Source organism: Phoxinus phoxinus (genome assembly GCF_949152265.1).
Source record: "Phoxinus phoxinus genome assembly, chromosome: 24".
In the NCBI taxonomy this organism is placed as follows: domain Eukaryota; kingdom Metazoa; phylum Chordata; class Actinopteri; order Cypriniformes; family Leuciscidae; genus Phoxinus; species Phoxinus phoxinus.
In genome coordinates, this window is record NC_136899.1 from 2,532,762 (window position 1) to 2,547,434 (window position 14,673).

General features: G+C 36.0%; 2 protein-coding genes across 5 annotated transcripts in view; both read left to right on the plus strand.

The window, feature by feature from the left end:
- The first annotated feature begins 1,193 nt into the window (after positions 1-1,193).
- On the plus strand, positions 1,194-8,283 carry LOC306992979 (uncharacterized protein). The gene is made up of 4 exons (XM_079602335.1): positions 1,194-1,434; positions 1,681-1,781; positions 4,513-6,182; positions 6,671-8,283. The coding sequence occupies exons 1-4, from the start codon at positions 1,406-1,408 to the stop codon at positions 8,243-8,245; spliced, it is 3,375 nt and encodes a 1,124-aa protein (XP_079458461.1). The 5' UTR covers positions 1,194-1,405; the 3' UTR covers positions 8,246-8,283.
- Positions 8,284-11,962: 3,679 nt separating this feature from the next.
- The window catches only part of slc12a7b (solute carrier family 12 member 7b), a 90,912-nt gene continuing 88,201 nt past the window's right edge, over positions 11,963-14,673 (plus strand). For all 4 annotated transcript variants that reach the window (XM_079602212.1, XM_079602213.1, XM_079602216.1 and 1 more), the window contains exon 1: positions 11,963-12,289. In XM_079602212.1, coding sequence (XP_079458338.1) covers positions 12,124-12,289 — 166 coding nt within the window. In that variant the 5' untranslated portion in view covers positions 11,963-12,123. The remainder of the gene's footprint in view (positions 12,290-14,673) is intronic.

The following is a 14,673-nucleotide window of genomic DNA, read 5'->3' on the forward strand; positions in this document are numbered from 1 at the left end:
GGGGGTTCGTTCGAACCACCCGAACCCCCCCTGCCTACGGGCTTGTACCTGCAAGAGTTTAAAAGTAATCTGGAACAGAAATGATCCTAAAACAGTAAGTAGATTAAATTAACTCAATTATCCCCTGATTGCTGTAAAATAATAATAATGGAAGACTAAATACACAATAAGAGGACAGGACCAGCACAGATGGCATTTCAACTTTTCATATTTCACAGTTATCAACATTTAAGACATTTTAATCCATTTCTCAGCTCATAACTCACCGGCGAGTGTTTGAAATCCGATTGCGATCCGATATGTGGATTAGGCTACAGACATTATATGAATAAATGAATTTAGTGAATTTTTATAAGGCTAAAAATTCTACTATTCTCATGTGTTTTATTGATGCATCCAAAGTATTTGATCGAGGGAATCACAAACAGCTTTTTATTAGGCTAAAGCAAAGGGGAGTGCCTGGGTATATTGTAAGGGTTTGGTATGCCCACCAGCATATGGAATGGATGCATATCAGGGAATCTTGTCCCCTGTCTTATTTAATTTATATATGGATGAACTGTCAAGGAGACTTAATGGTTGCAACACTGGCTGTATGATTGGTGGCATGCTGGTGAATCATGTATGCAGATGATCGATGATCTTGTTACTTTTAGTCCGAGAAGTGCTGGGCAACAGGAGCTTCTTAATATATGCTCTGACTATGGGGTGGAGTCTGATATAAAATACAATTCCAGCAAAAGTGCTGTTTTAATATGCAGAACGAAACAGGATAAATGGCTTCTAATTTTCCTGTGTTCATGCTAGCCAATAATTGTCTTGAGGTCTGCAAAAAGATCAAATACCTCGGTCATTGTATTGCAGATGAAATGAATGATGATAAGGCAAACACCATAGCACGTACGTTTAGTTACTGTTCTGCTCAAGTTAATGTGGCTCTGTTCAAAACTTTTGCGTGGCTTTTGGACATGAGTCTGGCAAATAAACTGAATTGAAAAATTGAATTGAAATGAATGTGTAATGCAACTCATTAGCTATTCTATTTAAAAAAAATACCCGACATTAGGCTACTTGACGAACACAGACAAATCATGCATTGCCATCATATTTATTAAGTTTAATTTGTCAATGTGGCTCTGTTTCTTCTCCGTGATTCTGAACTTCCTCATATTTTGACACATCCGCTGCGCATATTTCCGCTACTGTGCTTCTCTTCATAAACATTAGTTCGCGCTGCGTCTATCAGTCCTCTTCAGTGGAAACGCAAATGACGACTTTCTCTCATCTATGATAACAGTTTGTTAGGTCTTCTTACATTGTGTCTTTTGTGGGAAAAAATATTTTATTTGTATTTTAGTCTATGTAGCAGCATTGCTGTGTAACCCAGACTCCTGTGGAACCAGTCATGACAGATACTCAACTGTCTTCGAGAGGGTAAGACAATAATTTTAATAGGCTACATTGCAGGCTAAATTGAGTCTTTGATATTTTTTATTTTTTATTTGATGTTTAGACAAAACCATTAAATTGTGCCTTATGAACATATATTTTAACAGACTAACCAGATGGCGCTAAAGCTCATATTGAAGAACCAACTTCCGAATTGATAGCTATGAATGAATATTAGCTTTAAAAAATATCTGTCAAACCTCTATCAGTAATCTCACTGGTTTTGTCTAGCATGGATCCAGTGGGAGTGAATTCAATAGAGACTGCAGCTCTAGGGAGACCCTTCCGGCTGGGGATGCTGTACGACTGCAGGAGAGATGCTCTCGTACCAGGTGATCAACGACTGTTCATCCAAATCTGTGAAGCCTTGAGTAAAATAACTTAGGCCTATATATTATTTTTTGAGGTGGATAGTAAAGAACTTACAATATTACATGTATTAAATAATTTAGCAATATTACTGTAATAAATAGCCTATGTAATAAATATGAATTGCTCCTCATCCTAATTATTTGTAAAAAAATAAAAATAAAATAAAAACATGTAGTGTTCATCGGAGTGGTCCAAGACCTTAGGACTTTTGTCGCACTTGAACCACGAAACACTAAAAAATTTACTGGATTAGAGGAGTTAATGTGCTTGTAATAAAAATAAAAAAAGTAAAAAATCATTCCCTCTTGGGTCAATTTGAACCCCTTGTGAATGAATGGAATACAAGGAATGCTTCAGTAAACACAGAAAAACCTAAACATGAAAAACATTTGAAAATCAAAATTCAAACTAAAAATGCTAAAACTTTACCAAAAAATGATTTGATAATAACTACATGTCATGTGTATCTAAATGTATACTGAACTAAACTGACTTTATGACCCAGAGGAACACCTCATTTGCTGCATATAGAGCTATAAGGCCATCTAGTTGCAAGAGTCATGAAATATCATGTTAAATAGATTTTTTTCCACAAGAGGTCGACAGAGACACCCAATGTGAGATATTTTGAGCTAAATTAGCAGGGTTATGCATGAAATATTGAGTTATTTTTTATTTAAGTTATATATATGTAAAGTCCCGGCTGAATTCGAACCAATGAGGGCAGTCGAACATCGGGGAGGGTCTGTGCGCGTTACTGTCTTCCTTTTTCACAACAAAACAAGATTAAATGGAACACAATTCTCATATGTATTTTCTCGTTATTTCATCTGACTCCATAAATGAAAGGGTTTTAATGATTTCTGGGCACCATTAAAACATGAACGAATGTTGATTATTCTTAGACTCTTGTTTATATTTTACCCGTTTGGATCAGGAAACTATATTGCTTTGAGTTCCTTACCCAGTAGGTCTCAGGCACAAGTGTTCAGTCCTGAAGATTATGAGCTGAGGCAATGGCTACATATCTAGGATTTTGCCGTAATCCCTACACGCAACAATCAAAGATATATTCAGTAGCCCTCTCTTGGGTGTCCCTCAGGAACTTAATTTAGGTTTTTGCCACCATCAAAGATGCCAGTAGATTAACTTTACTTCTCTTTAATGGCTTTGAATTGGCCAAGCCCGTGATCTTTCACGTGCACTTACATAAAGTAACATTAAATTAGAACAGAGGTCGTCAGAAGCGTCCAAGCTAGATTAATCGACCAGCCTCTCGCTAGTCCTAGACGGACTCACTCATCCTCTCACCCGAGCAGCCTGCGAGCTCCCTAATATCAGCTTATTAGCCGTCGCTAATGTCTCTGAAGCAGCCTTGTGGTAACATACGAATCCGTTAATCTTACTTGGGAAAAATAAGTCTCAGAGTCGTTAAGAATAAAATCAAACGTTAACGATTTATTGACCAGGTAATGAAATAATAGTTCAAAATCCAATTCAAAATGATAAAATCATCAGTTTAAGCATATCATTATTATTATATATTATGATTATTACCTGTCAACAAAATTACACACATCGCTTGTGTGGGCAGTCAACCTACAGACTCCCAGAACCTTCTGCTCCTTTTCCTTATAAACCCAGAAATCCACCAAATGGTGGTGTCTGTCATTATAATTAGATTTCAGACCCCTATTGAGGGGTTCGCCAATGTGAGATCAAAATTAGCAACCAAATGGCTTCTTGGTACCTGTGGCAGAGAATACTTATTTACATACAGGAGGTAGTTTGAATGGAAGATCAAGGGGTTACACACCTTCAGAGAGTACATCACATTTTTCATATCTTAGAACTTATTTAGCTTTTCATTATGATTGGGAGAGTGAGACCATTTTACCAGGCGCACTGAGACACTTTAAATGAGACCAAACACATATAGTTACTTTTTTCATACACACATAACATTGCATAGGTTTACAGTGTATTTCCGGTGAGGAGGAGGGGGTTGAAGGGAGAGATAGTGTGTGGGTGTGTGTGTGGTGTGGTGTGAGCTGTGTCCTGTTGCATATGCAAGATTCAGTTCAAGTGTTAATTCCCAAGAGAGCCTTTTGTTTCATCTAGGGGGCGCTCAGACGAACTGGCACCAGCCTTACATATATATATATATATAAATAATGAGAATAAATAATGAGAATAAATAATAAAATAAATAATAAATAATGTGCCTAAATTCCATTTATTTATTATTATTAGATAACATCTAGTAGCCTAATTTAAAGGTATATGCTAAATCAAATTAAAAATAACAAAAAAAAAATCAGAATTTGCATTAAAAAATAAACCAATATTATAAAAATGAAATGAAATAAGCTTTCTGGACAAAAAAACAACAACAAAAAAACGTTTAGGGCTTCTGGTCATTTTGACCCGTGAGGGAAGGATTTGTTACAGAACGCAATGGTTTTGGTAGCTCATCCTGATGGTTGGCATTATTAATGTGATTATCAGCCAGTGTTTATATTTAGTAAATCACTTGCTCAGAGTCATTTATGTAAATACAGTTAATATAAAATTAAATATAAGAGAATGGTCAATGGGGACAAGAAACACAAATAATGTGGTGTTGTTCTACTGGTAAGAAAATGTACTGTGAGTTGCGTTTTGCAAATGGGCTGATTTTCTCCATTACAGGAATCAGACTTTGGAGTCAAGAGCAGCTGAAGCAGAACATAAGCAAGAAACCCCAAATTAATACACGTTTCACAGTCACCGCTTCAGACTCGATTGAGGAAAAAACTAAATTGCTGAATATTGATGGATGTCTGAAACTAAGTATTTTAGGAGGACTCCTCAATGTAAGTGGAGCTGCCAGTTATCTCAAGGACACCAAGAAATCATTCAGTCAACAGAGACTGACATTACATTATCATTCCACCAGTAAGTTTGAAGAACTGATCATGAACCACTTTGCTTCTGGAGACATGGCTCACTATGAAGATGACGTTGCCACACATGTAGTGACCGCAGTGCTGTACGGAGCAGATGCATGCTTTGTTTTTGATAGAAACGTTTCTTCTGATGAGGACAAGAGAGTGATAGACGTAGATGTAGAAGCTGTCTTTTGGAAACTAAAAGGCATTTCAGTCGGTGCAAACATTAATCTGAATGACAGTCTGAAGACTGCTGCACAAAAATTCAACTGTACATTTTATGGCGACTTCCAGCTACCACATAACCCGACCACTTTTGAAGATGCCATGAAGGTTTTTAAAAAGCTTCCAAAACGGCTTGGAGAAAACAAAGAGCTTGCGGTTCCTCTGAGAGTTTGGCTTTATCCTTTGGACAAACTTTTCTCAAGAGTTGTAAAGTTTCAACATGAAATCAGCACAGGTTTAATCTCAGATCTTGAATCTGTAATTGAGAGTTTGAGTACGACTGAGATGAAATGCAGTGATCTTCTGACAGATACGCCAGCTTCTGCATTTACTGCATTTCATGACAAAATCAATGACATGAAGAAAAACTGCTACCAGTGCAGATTGAGTCTCATGAAGACAATCGGCTCTCTGTTACCGAAGATCCGGGGGAAATTCATAGAGGACACAGCATTGATCGATCTTCTACGAGATCATGAGAAATCTCCATTTGAAAGAAGCGCTCTTGAACAATGGCTGAAAGAGAAAGAGGAAGAATCTGACATTATTAAGTCATTGCTCACACAACTGAATGACTCGGGAGCAATGGTAGAAATCAACCTCAATAAAAATCTAATGAATCTGGAAGTTAAACATTTGGTCAGCTACACTTTCACATCATTGAGCTGGACAGATGTGCTGCTTTCTAAACAAAAGACCTTCCTGAGCCATTCAACAAAAGGAAAAAATGAGGAGAAACCCGAACACAAGACTTGGCTCACACCTGACATCCAAAAGACTATGAGGAACAACTTGAGGGTATTTAAACACTGGATTGCCCTAAACAACAGCAAATCAGTCAAATTTATTGTTGCATCAAAAGAAATGCTAAATAATCCAGGTTCCTGCATATTGCTGTATGAAAATGAATGTAATGAAGCTGTTTGCTTCACTCCTCAATCAAAACCAGACTGTCCGGTCATTAAAGATATCAGATGTAGACAATTGGATCTGAAAGTGTCTCCACCGGGTCCTGATACAGAGGAGCTCAAATTACTGTATAAAAGGAAGGAAGAGAAAGACTGGAGATCTCAAACTGTGTCACAGAACCAGGACACAGTTACTCTGACTGATCTCAGACCAGATACTGAGTACAATATTAAATGTGCAGCGGTGGGAAAACTCAACTACACCGTAGACAGTGATGTCATCACAGTTACCACAAAGGTATGATGCTCATTCATGAAATATCAGCTATATAATTTATTTTTTACATCATTAAACACTGTTATTCTAATCTTGGGGCATTTTCACATGACTTGTATCCTCCAACACAATCACTGGTCGGATGTTCACTTGAAAAGCATTGCTGATAGAATCCCATTAAAGGGCAATTTTAGGATTGCTACTGTAGATCATGTTACACAGAAGACTGGATGTGGGATGCAAATGAACTAACAAACAATTTAATTACAAAAGTAAACATAAAACATTACATCAATTCTAATCTTGCATTATAGCATATGAGGGGAAATGACAAATAGATGTATAATGCTTACCTTTTCTTGGTTGAGTTAGTGTGAAAGGGTCTTTATTATACCAGGGATGTTTTATAATATGATGATAATGATGATGATGATTTCAAAATATGACATTGTAGAACATTAATGCATGGCCATCTTTATTGTTATTGTGTTTTTATGCTTTACATACAGAACATAAATGATCTCATCAAGAAAAGCATCTTAATTGAAGATGGAAATCCTGCTCGATATTGTCTGCAAAAAAAGACAGACTATTTGGAGTCTAATCCATATAGAAAAATGACTTTTGGAGAGAGAGACACAAACAAACCCCATAAAACCATTCTGCTGGTGGGAGAAACAGGAACAGGAAAAACAACCCTGATCAACACGATGATCAACTACATGTTGGGTGTTCAGAGGAAAGACAAGGTTTGGTTTGAGATCACAGATGAAAAGAGTGACCGATCATCAGCTCACAGTCAGACCTCCAGCATCACTGTTTATGGGTTTTATCTACAAGAGAGTCCAATCCATTTAACAATCATCGACACACCAGGATATGGAGACACTCGTGGAGTTGATCTTGATAAACAGATCGCTGAGAGTTTGCTTAGATTAAGTGAATCTGCAGTAGGGATTCATGAAGTACATGCAGTGTGTCTGGTGATTAAAGCATCTCAGATTCGTCTCTCTGGCAGACAAATATACATATTTGATGCTGTTCAGTCTCTATTTGGAAGAAATATTGCTGAAAACATCGTCTTGCTCTTTACACACTCATCTGGAGCTCGACCTACAGATGCCCTGAAGACTGTTGAACAGGCTAAAGTCAAGTGTGCAGTGAATGACAAGAATCAGCCAGTGTTTTTCCTGTTTGACAACTGTCAGTCAGAACCTAATGATGAAGAAGATGATGACGAATATGAAATGATGTGGTGTCAATCATGGGATCTCAGTTTTAGAGGAATGGAAGGATTGTTCGAGTTTCTTGAGAGTGTAAAACCAAAATCCCTGAAGATGACTCGAGATGTGTTGAAACAACGGAATCAGTTGGAGGCAAATATCTCTAATCTACAGTCACGTGTTCAACTGACAGAATTAAAGCAAAATGAGCTGAAACAAACTCAAGAAGCTCTGGAGAAGAACAAGAAAGATGTAGAAGATAATAAAAACTTTGAGTATGAAGTTGAAGTGTCCTATAAAGAGAAGGTTGATATTGATCTTGGTTTAGCCTATAAGGCGATGAGCTGCAGCGTCTGTGAGGAGAACTGTCATTATCCAGGATGCTGGGGGGACAACATTGATCTCTCATGGTGCAGTGTGATGGAATATAATTACTGTACAGTGTGCACAAATAAATGCCACTACAGCAAACACGTCAAAGAAGCAAAAATATATGTAACAAAGACAAAGAAAGAGAAGAGGACATATGAAGAATTAAAGAAGAAATATGATGGCACAATTGGAGGTGGTGTGTCTGTGTTCAAGAAGCTGGAAGAAGAACTGCAATTCGAATTAGAGAAAGAGAAGGATAAAATAAAGCTGGTGAATGAAGCTTTTCACTGTGTGGAAACTCTGGAGAAGATCGCACTCAACACTGATTCTGTGTTCACACTTCTGCACATTGACTTTCTGATCGAGAAGCTGAAGGAAATAAATGAGCCTGAAAAAGCTGAAAAACTGGAAAACATCAAGAGGAGAGCAGGAGAAGAAAAAGACAGAGCACTGATTTATAAATTCATACTAAGTAATTTTAAAAGTTAAGTTTTGCATGTGAAAACAAGGTCTATGCTGGTTCTCCACCAAAACCAACCAGCTTGTTTTTATATTTATATATATATATATATATATATATATATATATATATATATAAAGGATCCTGAAAATGCTTGTATTTTTCTCTTTTGTAAGTTTCTTGGAATAAACAGCATCTAAATTAGCAAATGTCAGAAAGACTTTTGATTAGTGTAATTTCTTGCTATTTGAAATTGACGACATCATAACGCAAAGTGTTTCTACATTAAGATAATGAACAAGGAGATAGAATTTTAAATGATGTGCATTAAAAACGTCACTGTGACTATAGAAACTGTTAGTTGCTTTATTAAGCACTGCCACCTAGCGGCCATATGAGACAGTTATGAGTGTCACCCTTCATGAATATAGTTAATTGTGTTGAAAGCTAATTGTGTTATGGTTTAATAAAAACTTTACTGGACTATAAATCTGGATTTATATGACATTTTTGAGGCTCACATGTTTATTGCTTCATTGATTGTCTTTGAAATGGTGCTAATTTTTGTCTTATACAAATAGAACATAAAGAATATGAAATGCTTTCTCTTGTATCGCATTTGTCTCATTAATACATTTATTTAATTAGATTGGTGCAGATTGTTTTTATGTTCATTTGTGCTTAATTGAACACTTCCTGAAACCTTTAACACATTTCTTAAAACTATAACTGCAAATTCAAAACCACAAAAATAATTGACCAAACACTTTATTCAAAACTACATTATTGTTAATCTGATTCAAACTTTGGCTTCATGGCTCTCAAAATCATCCAAACAGACACTCTGGACACACATTACACACGGTGAGATTGAAAAATGAGAAGATCATAACCTCATACATTAAATTACGAGATGATTAATCTCAAGGGGTTAATCCCAATAAAGGAATTTCAATAAATATGGTTTTCAGAGAAACTGCCATAAGCTTTGAACTTTATACAATCCTGTTATCATCATAAATTACAGAAAGTATGAAGTTTAAAAAGAATTCTACCATTTTAAACAACTTATGAATTTACAGTTTTCCAGTATTGTTTAATCATATAGTCACTACATCTACAACTATAAGTTTGGATTTGAATGAACCTGACATACAGTACAACGTCAAAAAATTATTAAATGTACAGTAGATCATGTTGAACAAACAATTAAAAAATATATATTTTAAATATTGATCAGAATTATTGATTTTGGATCAGTATCTTGTCTGTACTCATGGTAAATCCAGAGAACTGCCCTTTCTGAAAAGGTTCCTATGGGTTGTCCAAAGAGTTCTGCCAATGGAGAAATGAGGAACCCAAATTGTTATAAATATATCTCATTCTTGTGAACTTATGAGACATTTTCACAATCCAGTAATGTCCTAGATTTTATAACATAATAATAAGTCTTCATTATATCTAATTTTAGGTTTAGTGTTTATATTTGTGAGTTTGAGGTTGTGTCAGTATTTCCTGTGTATCATTCATGTCAGAATAGTGTGTCTCATCTCCACTAGTGTGTGTTGTGTCGGTCAGTATCGGTATGTGAATCATCTCGTCCCACTTTGTCCGTCTCTTAAAATAACCCCCAGCTGCTGAAACAAACCCTGAGACTGAACAGTTAATGCTGAGGACTGAACGACACAACTCAACAAAACATGCTAACAACAAATATATATGAGGGCAAAACAAGACCAGATCATCAGTCATCTGATCTGTGTGGGATTATGATTTTGCATATCTCAAATCAAACCAAAGTTTAATAGTTCTAATAATTCTGATCATGGGTGACAAAAGCCTGTTTTTTTATTTTTTTTTTTTATCAAATTTGGCTTCATTTAATGCATGAAGAGATTCAAAACAGACCCGGATGAGAAAAAGTAACAAAGATATGCTGCATTTAATATGTTACTTTAAATAAGTGTCTTTATTTAATGTGATATTGTGGAAATAATAACTCTCTGTGACTCAGAGCCTGATCATCAGTCTCATCATTAACAGCATCTTTCTCATGTTGTGTGTGAAGAGCTGTAGGTTTGGAAACTCCTCCGTATCTATGAGAAAACACACGACACAAGAGGGAAACAGAAAGTGGATGTTAATGAAGAGCAGACTCATGTGAATATGAGTTTATATCAGACAGACGTCTATATAAAACAGAGAACATGACAGCAGGAAATCCCAAGTGTCTGTCATAAACATACAGATATGTGAGCAGTTATTGTATAATTGTTCAGATGAAAAGTATTATTTTATTTAATAATGCGGTTTATCATTCAGCGAGAGCTTGTCCAGTCCACAAATAATTACCATTTATGGAAAAAAAAAACATATTTAAAAAATAGACTTACAAATGTCAACAAACTGAACTAAAATAAAGCTGAAATGTTTTTACTTTCAATTAAAATTTTGTCTCATAAACAGCAGTGATTCTCAATCAATTTCCTGGCATACATTTAGTTTGTTTTGCTTTGTTAAATTTATAAAACATACATATACACATACATAGCTTCGTGCACATACAGTGCTATGCATACGTTTAGACACCCATGCTAAAGTTGAATAAAAAGAGGAATAAAAAATCATATTTTGGAAATTGAACTTAATGCCTTAATTTAAAAAAATAGGAAAAATCCAACCTTTAAGGACACCAATTTTCTTTGTGAATGAATAATGTATCGTAAATAAATAAATGTTCTTCCTTAAAATACAGGGTGCATAAGTTTGGACACCCCTATGTTAAATTCCCATAGAGGCAGGCAGATTTTTATTTTTAAAGGCCAGTTACTTCATGGATCCAGGAGACTATGCATCCTGATAAAGTTCCCTTGGCCTCTGGCATTAAAATAGCCGCACATCATCACACACCCTTCACCATACCTGGAGATTGGCATGGAGTACTTTCCATAAGATCATCTCTCAATGCAAATCAAACCAGCTATTAGGCTAACTGAAATAAAACCATGCCAATCTCTAGGTATGGTGAAGGCTATGTGATGATGTGCGGCTATTTTAATTCCAGAGGCCAAGGGAACTTTATCAGGATGCAGAGTATCCTGGATCCATGAAGTAACTGGCCTTTAAAAATAAAAATCTGCCTCCCTCTATGAAAATTTAACATAGGGGTGTCCAGACTTATGCACCCTGTATTTTAAGGAAGAACATTTATTGATTTACGATACATTATTCATTCACAAAGAAAATTGGTGTCCTTAAAGGTTGGATTTTTCCTATTTTTTTAAATTAAGGCATTAAGTTCAATTTCCAAAATATTATTTTTTATTCCTCTTTTTAGTCAACTTTAGCATGGGTGTCTAAACTTATGCATAGCACTGTACATACGTCTGCATTCATACTGTACATAAATACACACATACATATACATACATACACATACTCACATGCATAAATACATATAGGGCTACATAAATAAATAAACATAAATAAATAAATAAATAAACAAATAAATAAATAGGGCATTAATAACATCAAGATATATTTTTAAAAAATAATCTTGTGTTTTTTGTAAACAATGGCTTAACATTGTACTAACTTATTGGATTACTTGATCTTGAAATGGCACAAAGCAATTTATTAACTTTTAAAAGTTAAACTTGATGGGACTGTGAGCACTTAAATCGCAAACTGTGATGTCCAGCATGGTTCTGTTATTTATACGAAGCCCCGTTCCGCTCTCAGCCAATGAGCGCAGCGCGTTCTGCACGGACGCGCCTCACACACATCCACGCCTCTGTGCGCGCGCCCTCACAAACTGTCAGATTACCGGCTATGAATCACGGGCGTAAGCCGTCTGATCCCTGAAGTTTATCAGACACCGGACAGGTCCGATTCACGGACGACCAACATGAGCGAGCGGTTCAGGGTCGTGCCGGTGGCCGCGCATGAGAGCGCGTTTGGAGACGAAACGGACGGAGACACGGTGTTTGACGCCGGTGTCGGTGAGGGCGAGCGCGCGGAGCGGCGGGGGTCGGTGCCCATCCTCCAGTACAGCAGAGAACCCAACAAATACGGTGAGACCGGTTCCGTTCATACAGCCAGAAAGTGTCGCTCTAAACTCTTGTTTTATAATAAACGAAGAGCCGTTATGTTGAATATAATATGAACTCAGTTAGTAGTTTGGCGCGTCGCGTCACTCGTGTAACGTTACAGTGTAAACAAGAGAACTTAATCGTCGTTTTGGCATTAATGAATGAAGTTACATTTAAACGAACGTTTGCAGAAAGATCAGTGTGTCTGAATTAATTAAGTCCATCGAAGATAAATGGAATATTATTTATTGTGACGGTTTGTTTTTATAGATTTCTCTGAGGAGGTTTAATTCTCTCAGGGCCGTTAACCTGCTAACGTCTTTTTTTGTTTTGTTCCTGGAACGTTATGAGAACATCGAACATTTATTTTCAAATGTATGTTATGGAACTTTAGGAAACGGTTACTAAGTTGTAACCAAACACTAACGTTAGCGGAACGTTCTGTGTTTTCTGCTATAGTTTCCACTCTTTAGTTTTGCTAAACATTCAGTAACAAGAAGTGTTTATTAAAATGTTTTCTGACAGGAGTAACGTTAAAATGACTGCATAAGATTAAGTCGTTCAGTTCAAATATGCCTTTGTTTAGTTCTAATTTCCAGTCTAGTAATAATTCAACATTTAGCACCAGTTGTACGTTTATTTTTATTAGTCAATAAATGAATATATGATTTTACTTTAACATTATCTATTATAAGGTTTTATTATTTTAGTGGTTTTGTTTGTAAGTTCTGGTGAAATGACTTTAATGTAAAAAACATGTAATGTGATTTAGTGCTCCAGCTTTGTAGCTGTAAAAGCAACAATGGCTAATGTTTGACACTGTCTGTATTTTGCAGGTGTCATGTATCATGCTGCTGTTTTATTGCAATTTATTTTTTATTAAATTAGCACAATAAGAGGGTTTGCTGGTTGAATTGTGCAGTCTAATAATGCTTTATATGTCCTTATAATATTAAGCAAAATGTACATTTGCTGCAAAAAAACTTTTTTTCTCTCATTAATTTTTTACCCTTTTCCTTTTGTATTGACCTAACCAGGTGAACGCGTTTTATGCAACACGATGCCCTTTTGGTTTTACATGACTGCCTGATTTCAGGGGCTTGTCTAGACGTGTCTTGGGACACTTTTCATGCTCAGCTGTCTTCATTAATTACCATGACACATCTGTTTGTTTCCCGGGTTAGAGATACATCTGAATCTGCTTCTGTTTTCCAGGCCTTTTATAGTCTCTCTTTGCTATTTTAATCTGTAAATCGCTATCAGTTATTTAGTGAAGTCTATGACCATGTGGACATGAGGAAGACGATCTATAACCAACCACATTAATTTAATGTATTTCAGGGTTTCTTTATCTAGTTTCGGTCTTTATCTTTGATGGATATGAAAGCTTAATTGGCCCTTCATTACATTTAGCCTGCAATTTAATCAAAGGCCTCTTAAAGCCAAAGTGCCTTTTATTATCTACTGTAGCACCAGTCACATAGTCTATAAAGAAGTCTATAGTGTAATTGTGAGAGCTGATCTCCTGCAGAAGGTCCGGGTGATTTGGACTTGAGGTGATGTTATTGAATATGTGGCTCAACGTCTTGTTTTTAAGAGTTGGTGTTAATCATATAAAGAGCAAAGGGAAAGTTTTTGTGACGTGCTTTCCAAAGCTTCTATCAGAAGTGCATTGAGATGATCCTGAGAGCATGATCAGACCTACAGATACTACATTAGTTTCATTTGTTTGGCGTGTTCATTTCAAAGCGTCTCGGCTTTGAGAAGAGCAAATGGGATTCGTCTTCCAGATGGTTGAGCTGGGGAGCGTTGGATTGGGTTACACACTCATTATGGGAGTCAAGAACATCTCTATTCATATATGAGGTGATGCTCTTATAATCTTATAACCTTCACTCCCAGACATAGAACAATGCTGAGAACAAAGTTGCTCCCAAAACATTAAGCAATTTTGTGGTCTTACAGACATAAAATATTACTAAATAAGGCCATTTTCCCAAACCAAACCCATCGCAAAGGCCTCGTTCCCATGATGTTGGGTTTAATTTTAGAAGCGTATTGCAGTTTATTGCCCAATTAAAAACCAAAATGCAACCACATAAAAATCCCATTTGTCTGGGAAATTAAAGAAATATTCCAGGTTAAATACAAATTGGAATATTGTTGATTACAACAGACAATAATTTAGACTCTCACAGTTCTGCAAAATTATTGCACTCACAATGTAAGTCCAAACGGAGGTACAAATTGAAAATATTTTCTTGGAGAGAACTTGAAATTATATGCAAATAAAAGCTAGTTTTGTTGTTAATCTTGTAGAAGCTGAAAACAAATATTGTTTTAATATTTGATTATTTTAATTGCTC

What these genes read in the sequence shown, in the direction of transcription:
- LOC306992979 (XM_079602335.1), top strand. Translation starts at nt 1,406, where the DNA reads ATGACAGATACTCAACTGTCTTCGAGAGG. An exon ending in ACTCAACTGTCTTCGAGAGG is followed by an intron (nt 1,435 to 1,680) that starts GTAAGACAATAA and finishes GGTTTTGTCTAG; the next exon opens with CATGGATCCAGTGGGAGTGA. An exon ending in TCATCACAGTTACCACAAAG is followed by an intron (nt 6,183 to 6,670) that starts GTATGATGCTCA and finishes CTTTACATACAG; the next exon opens with AACATAAATGATCTCATCAA.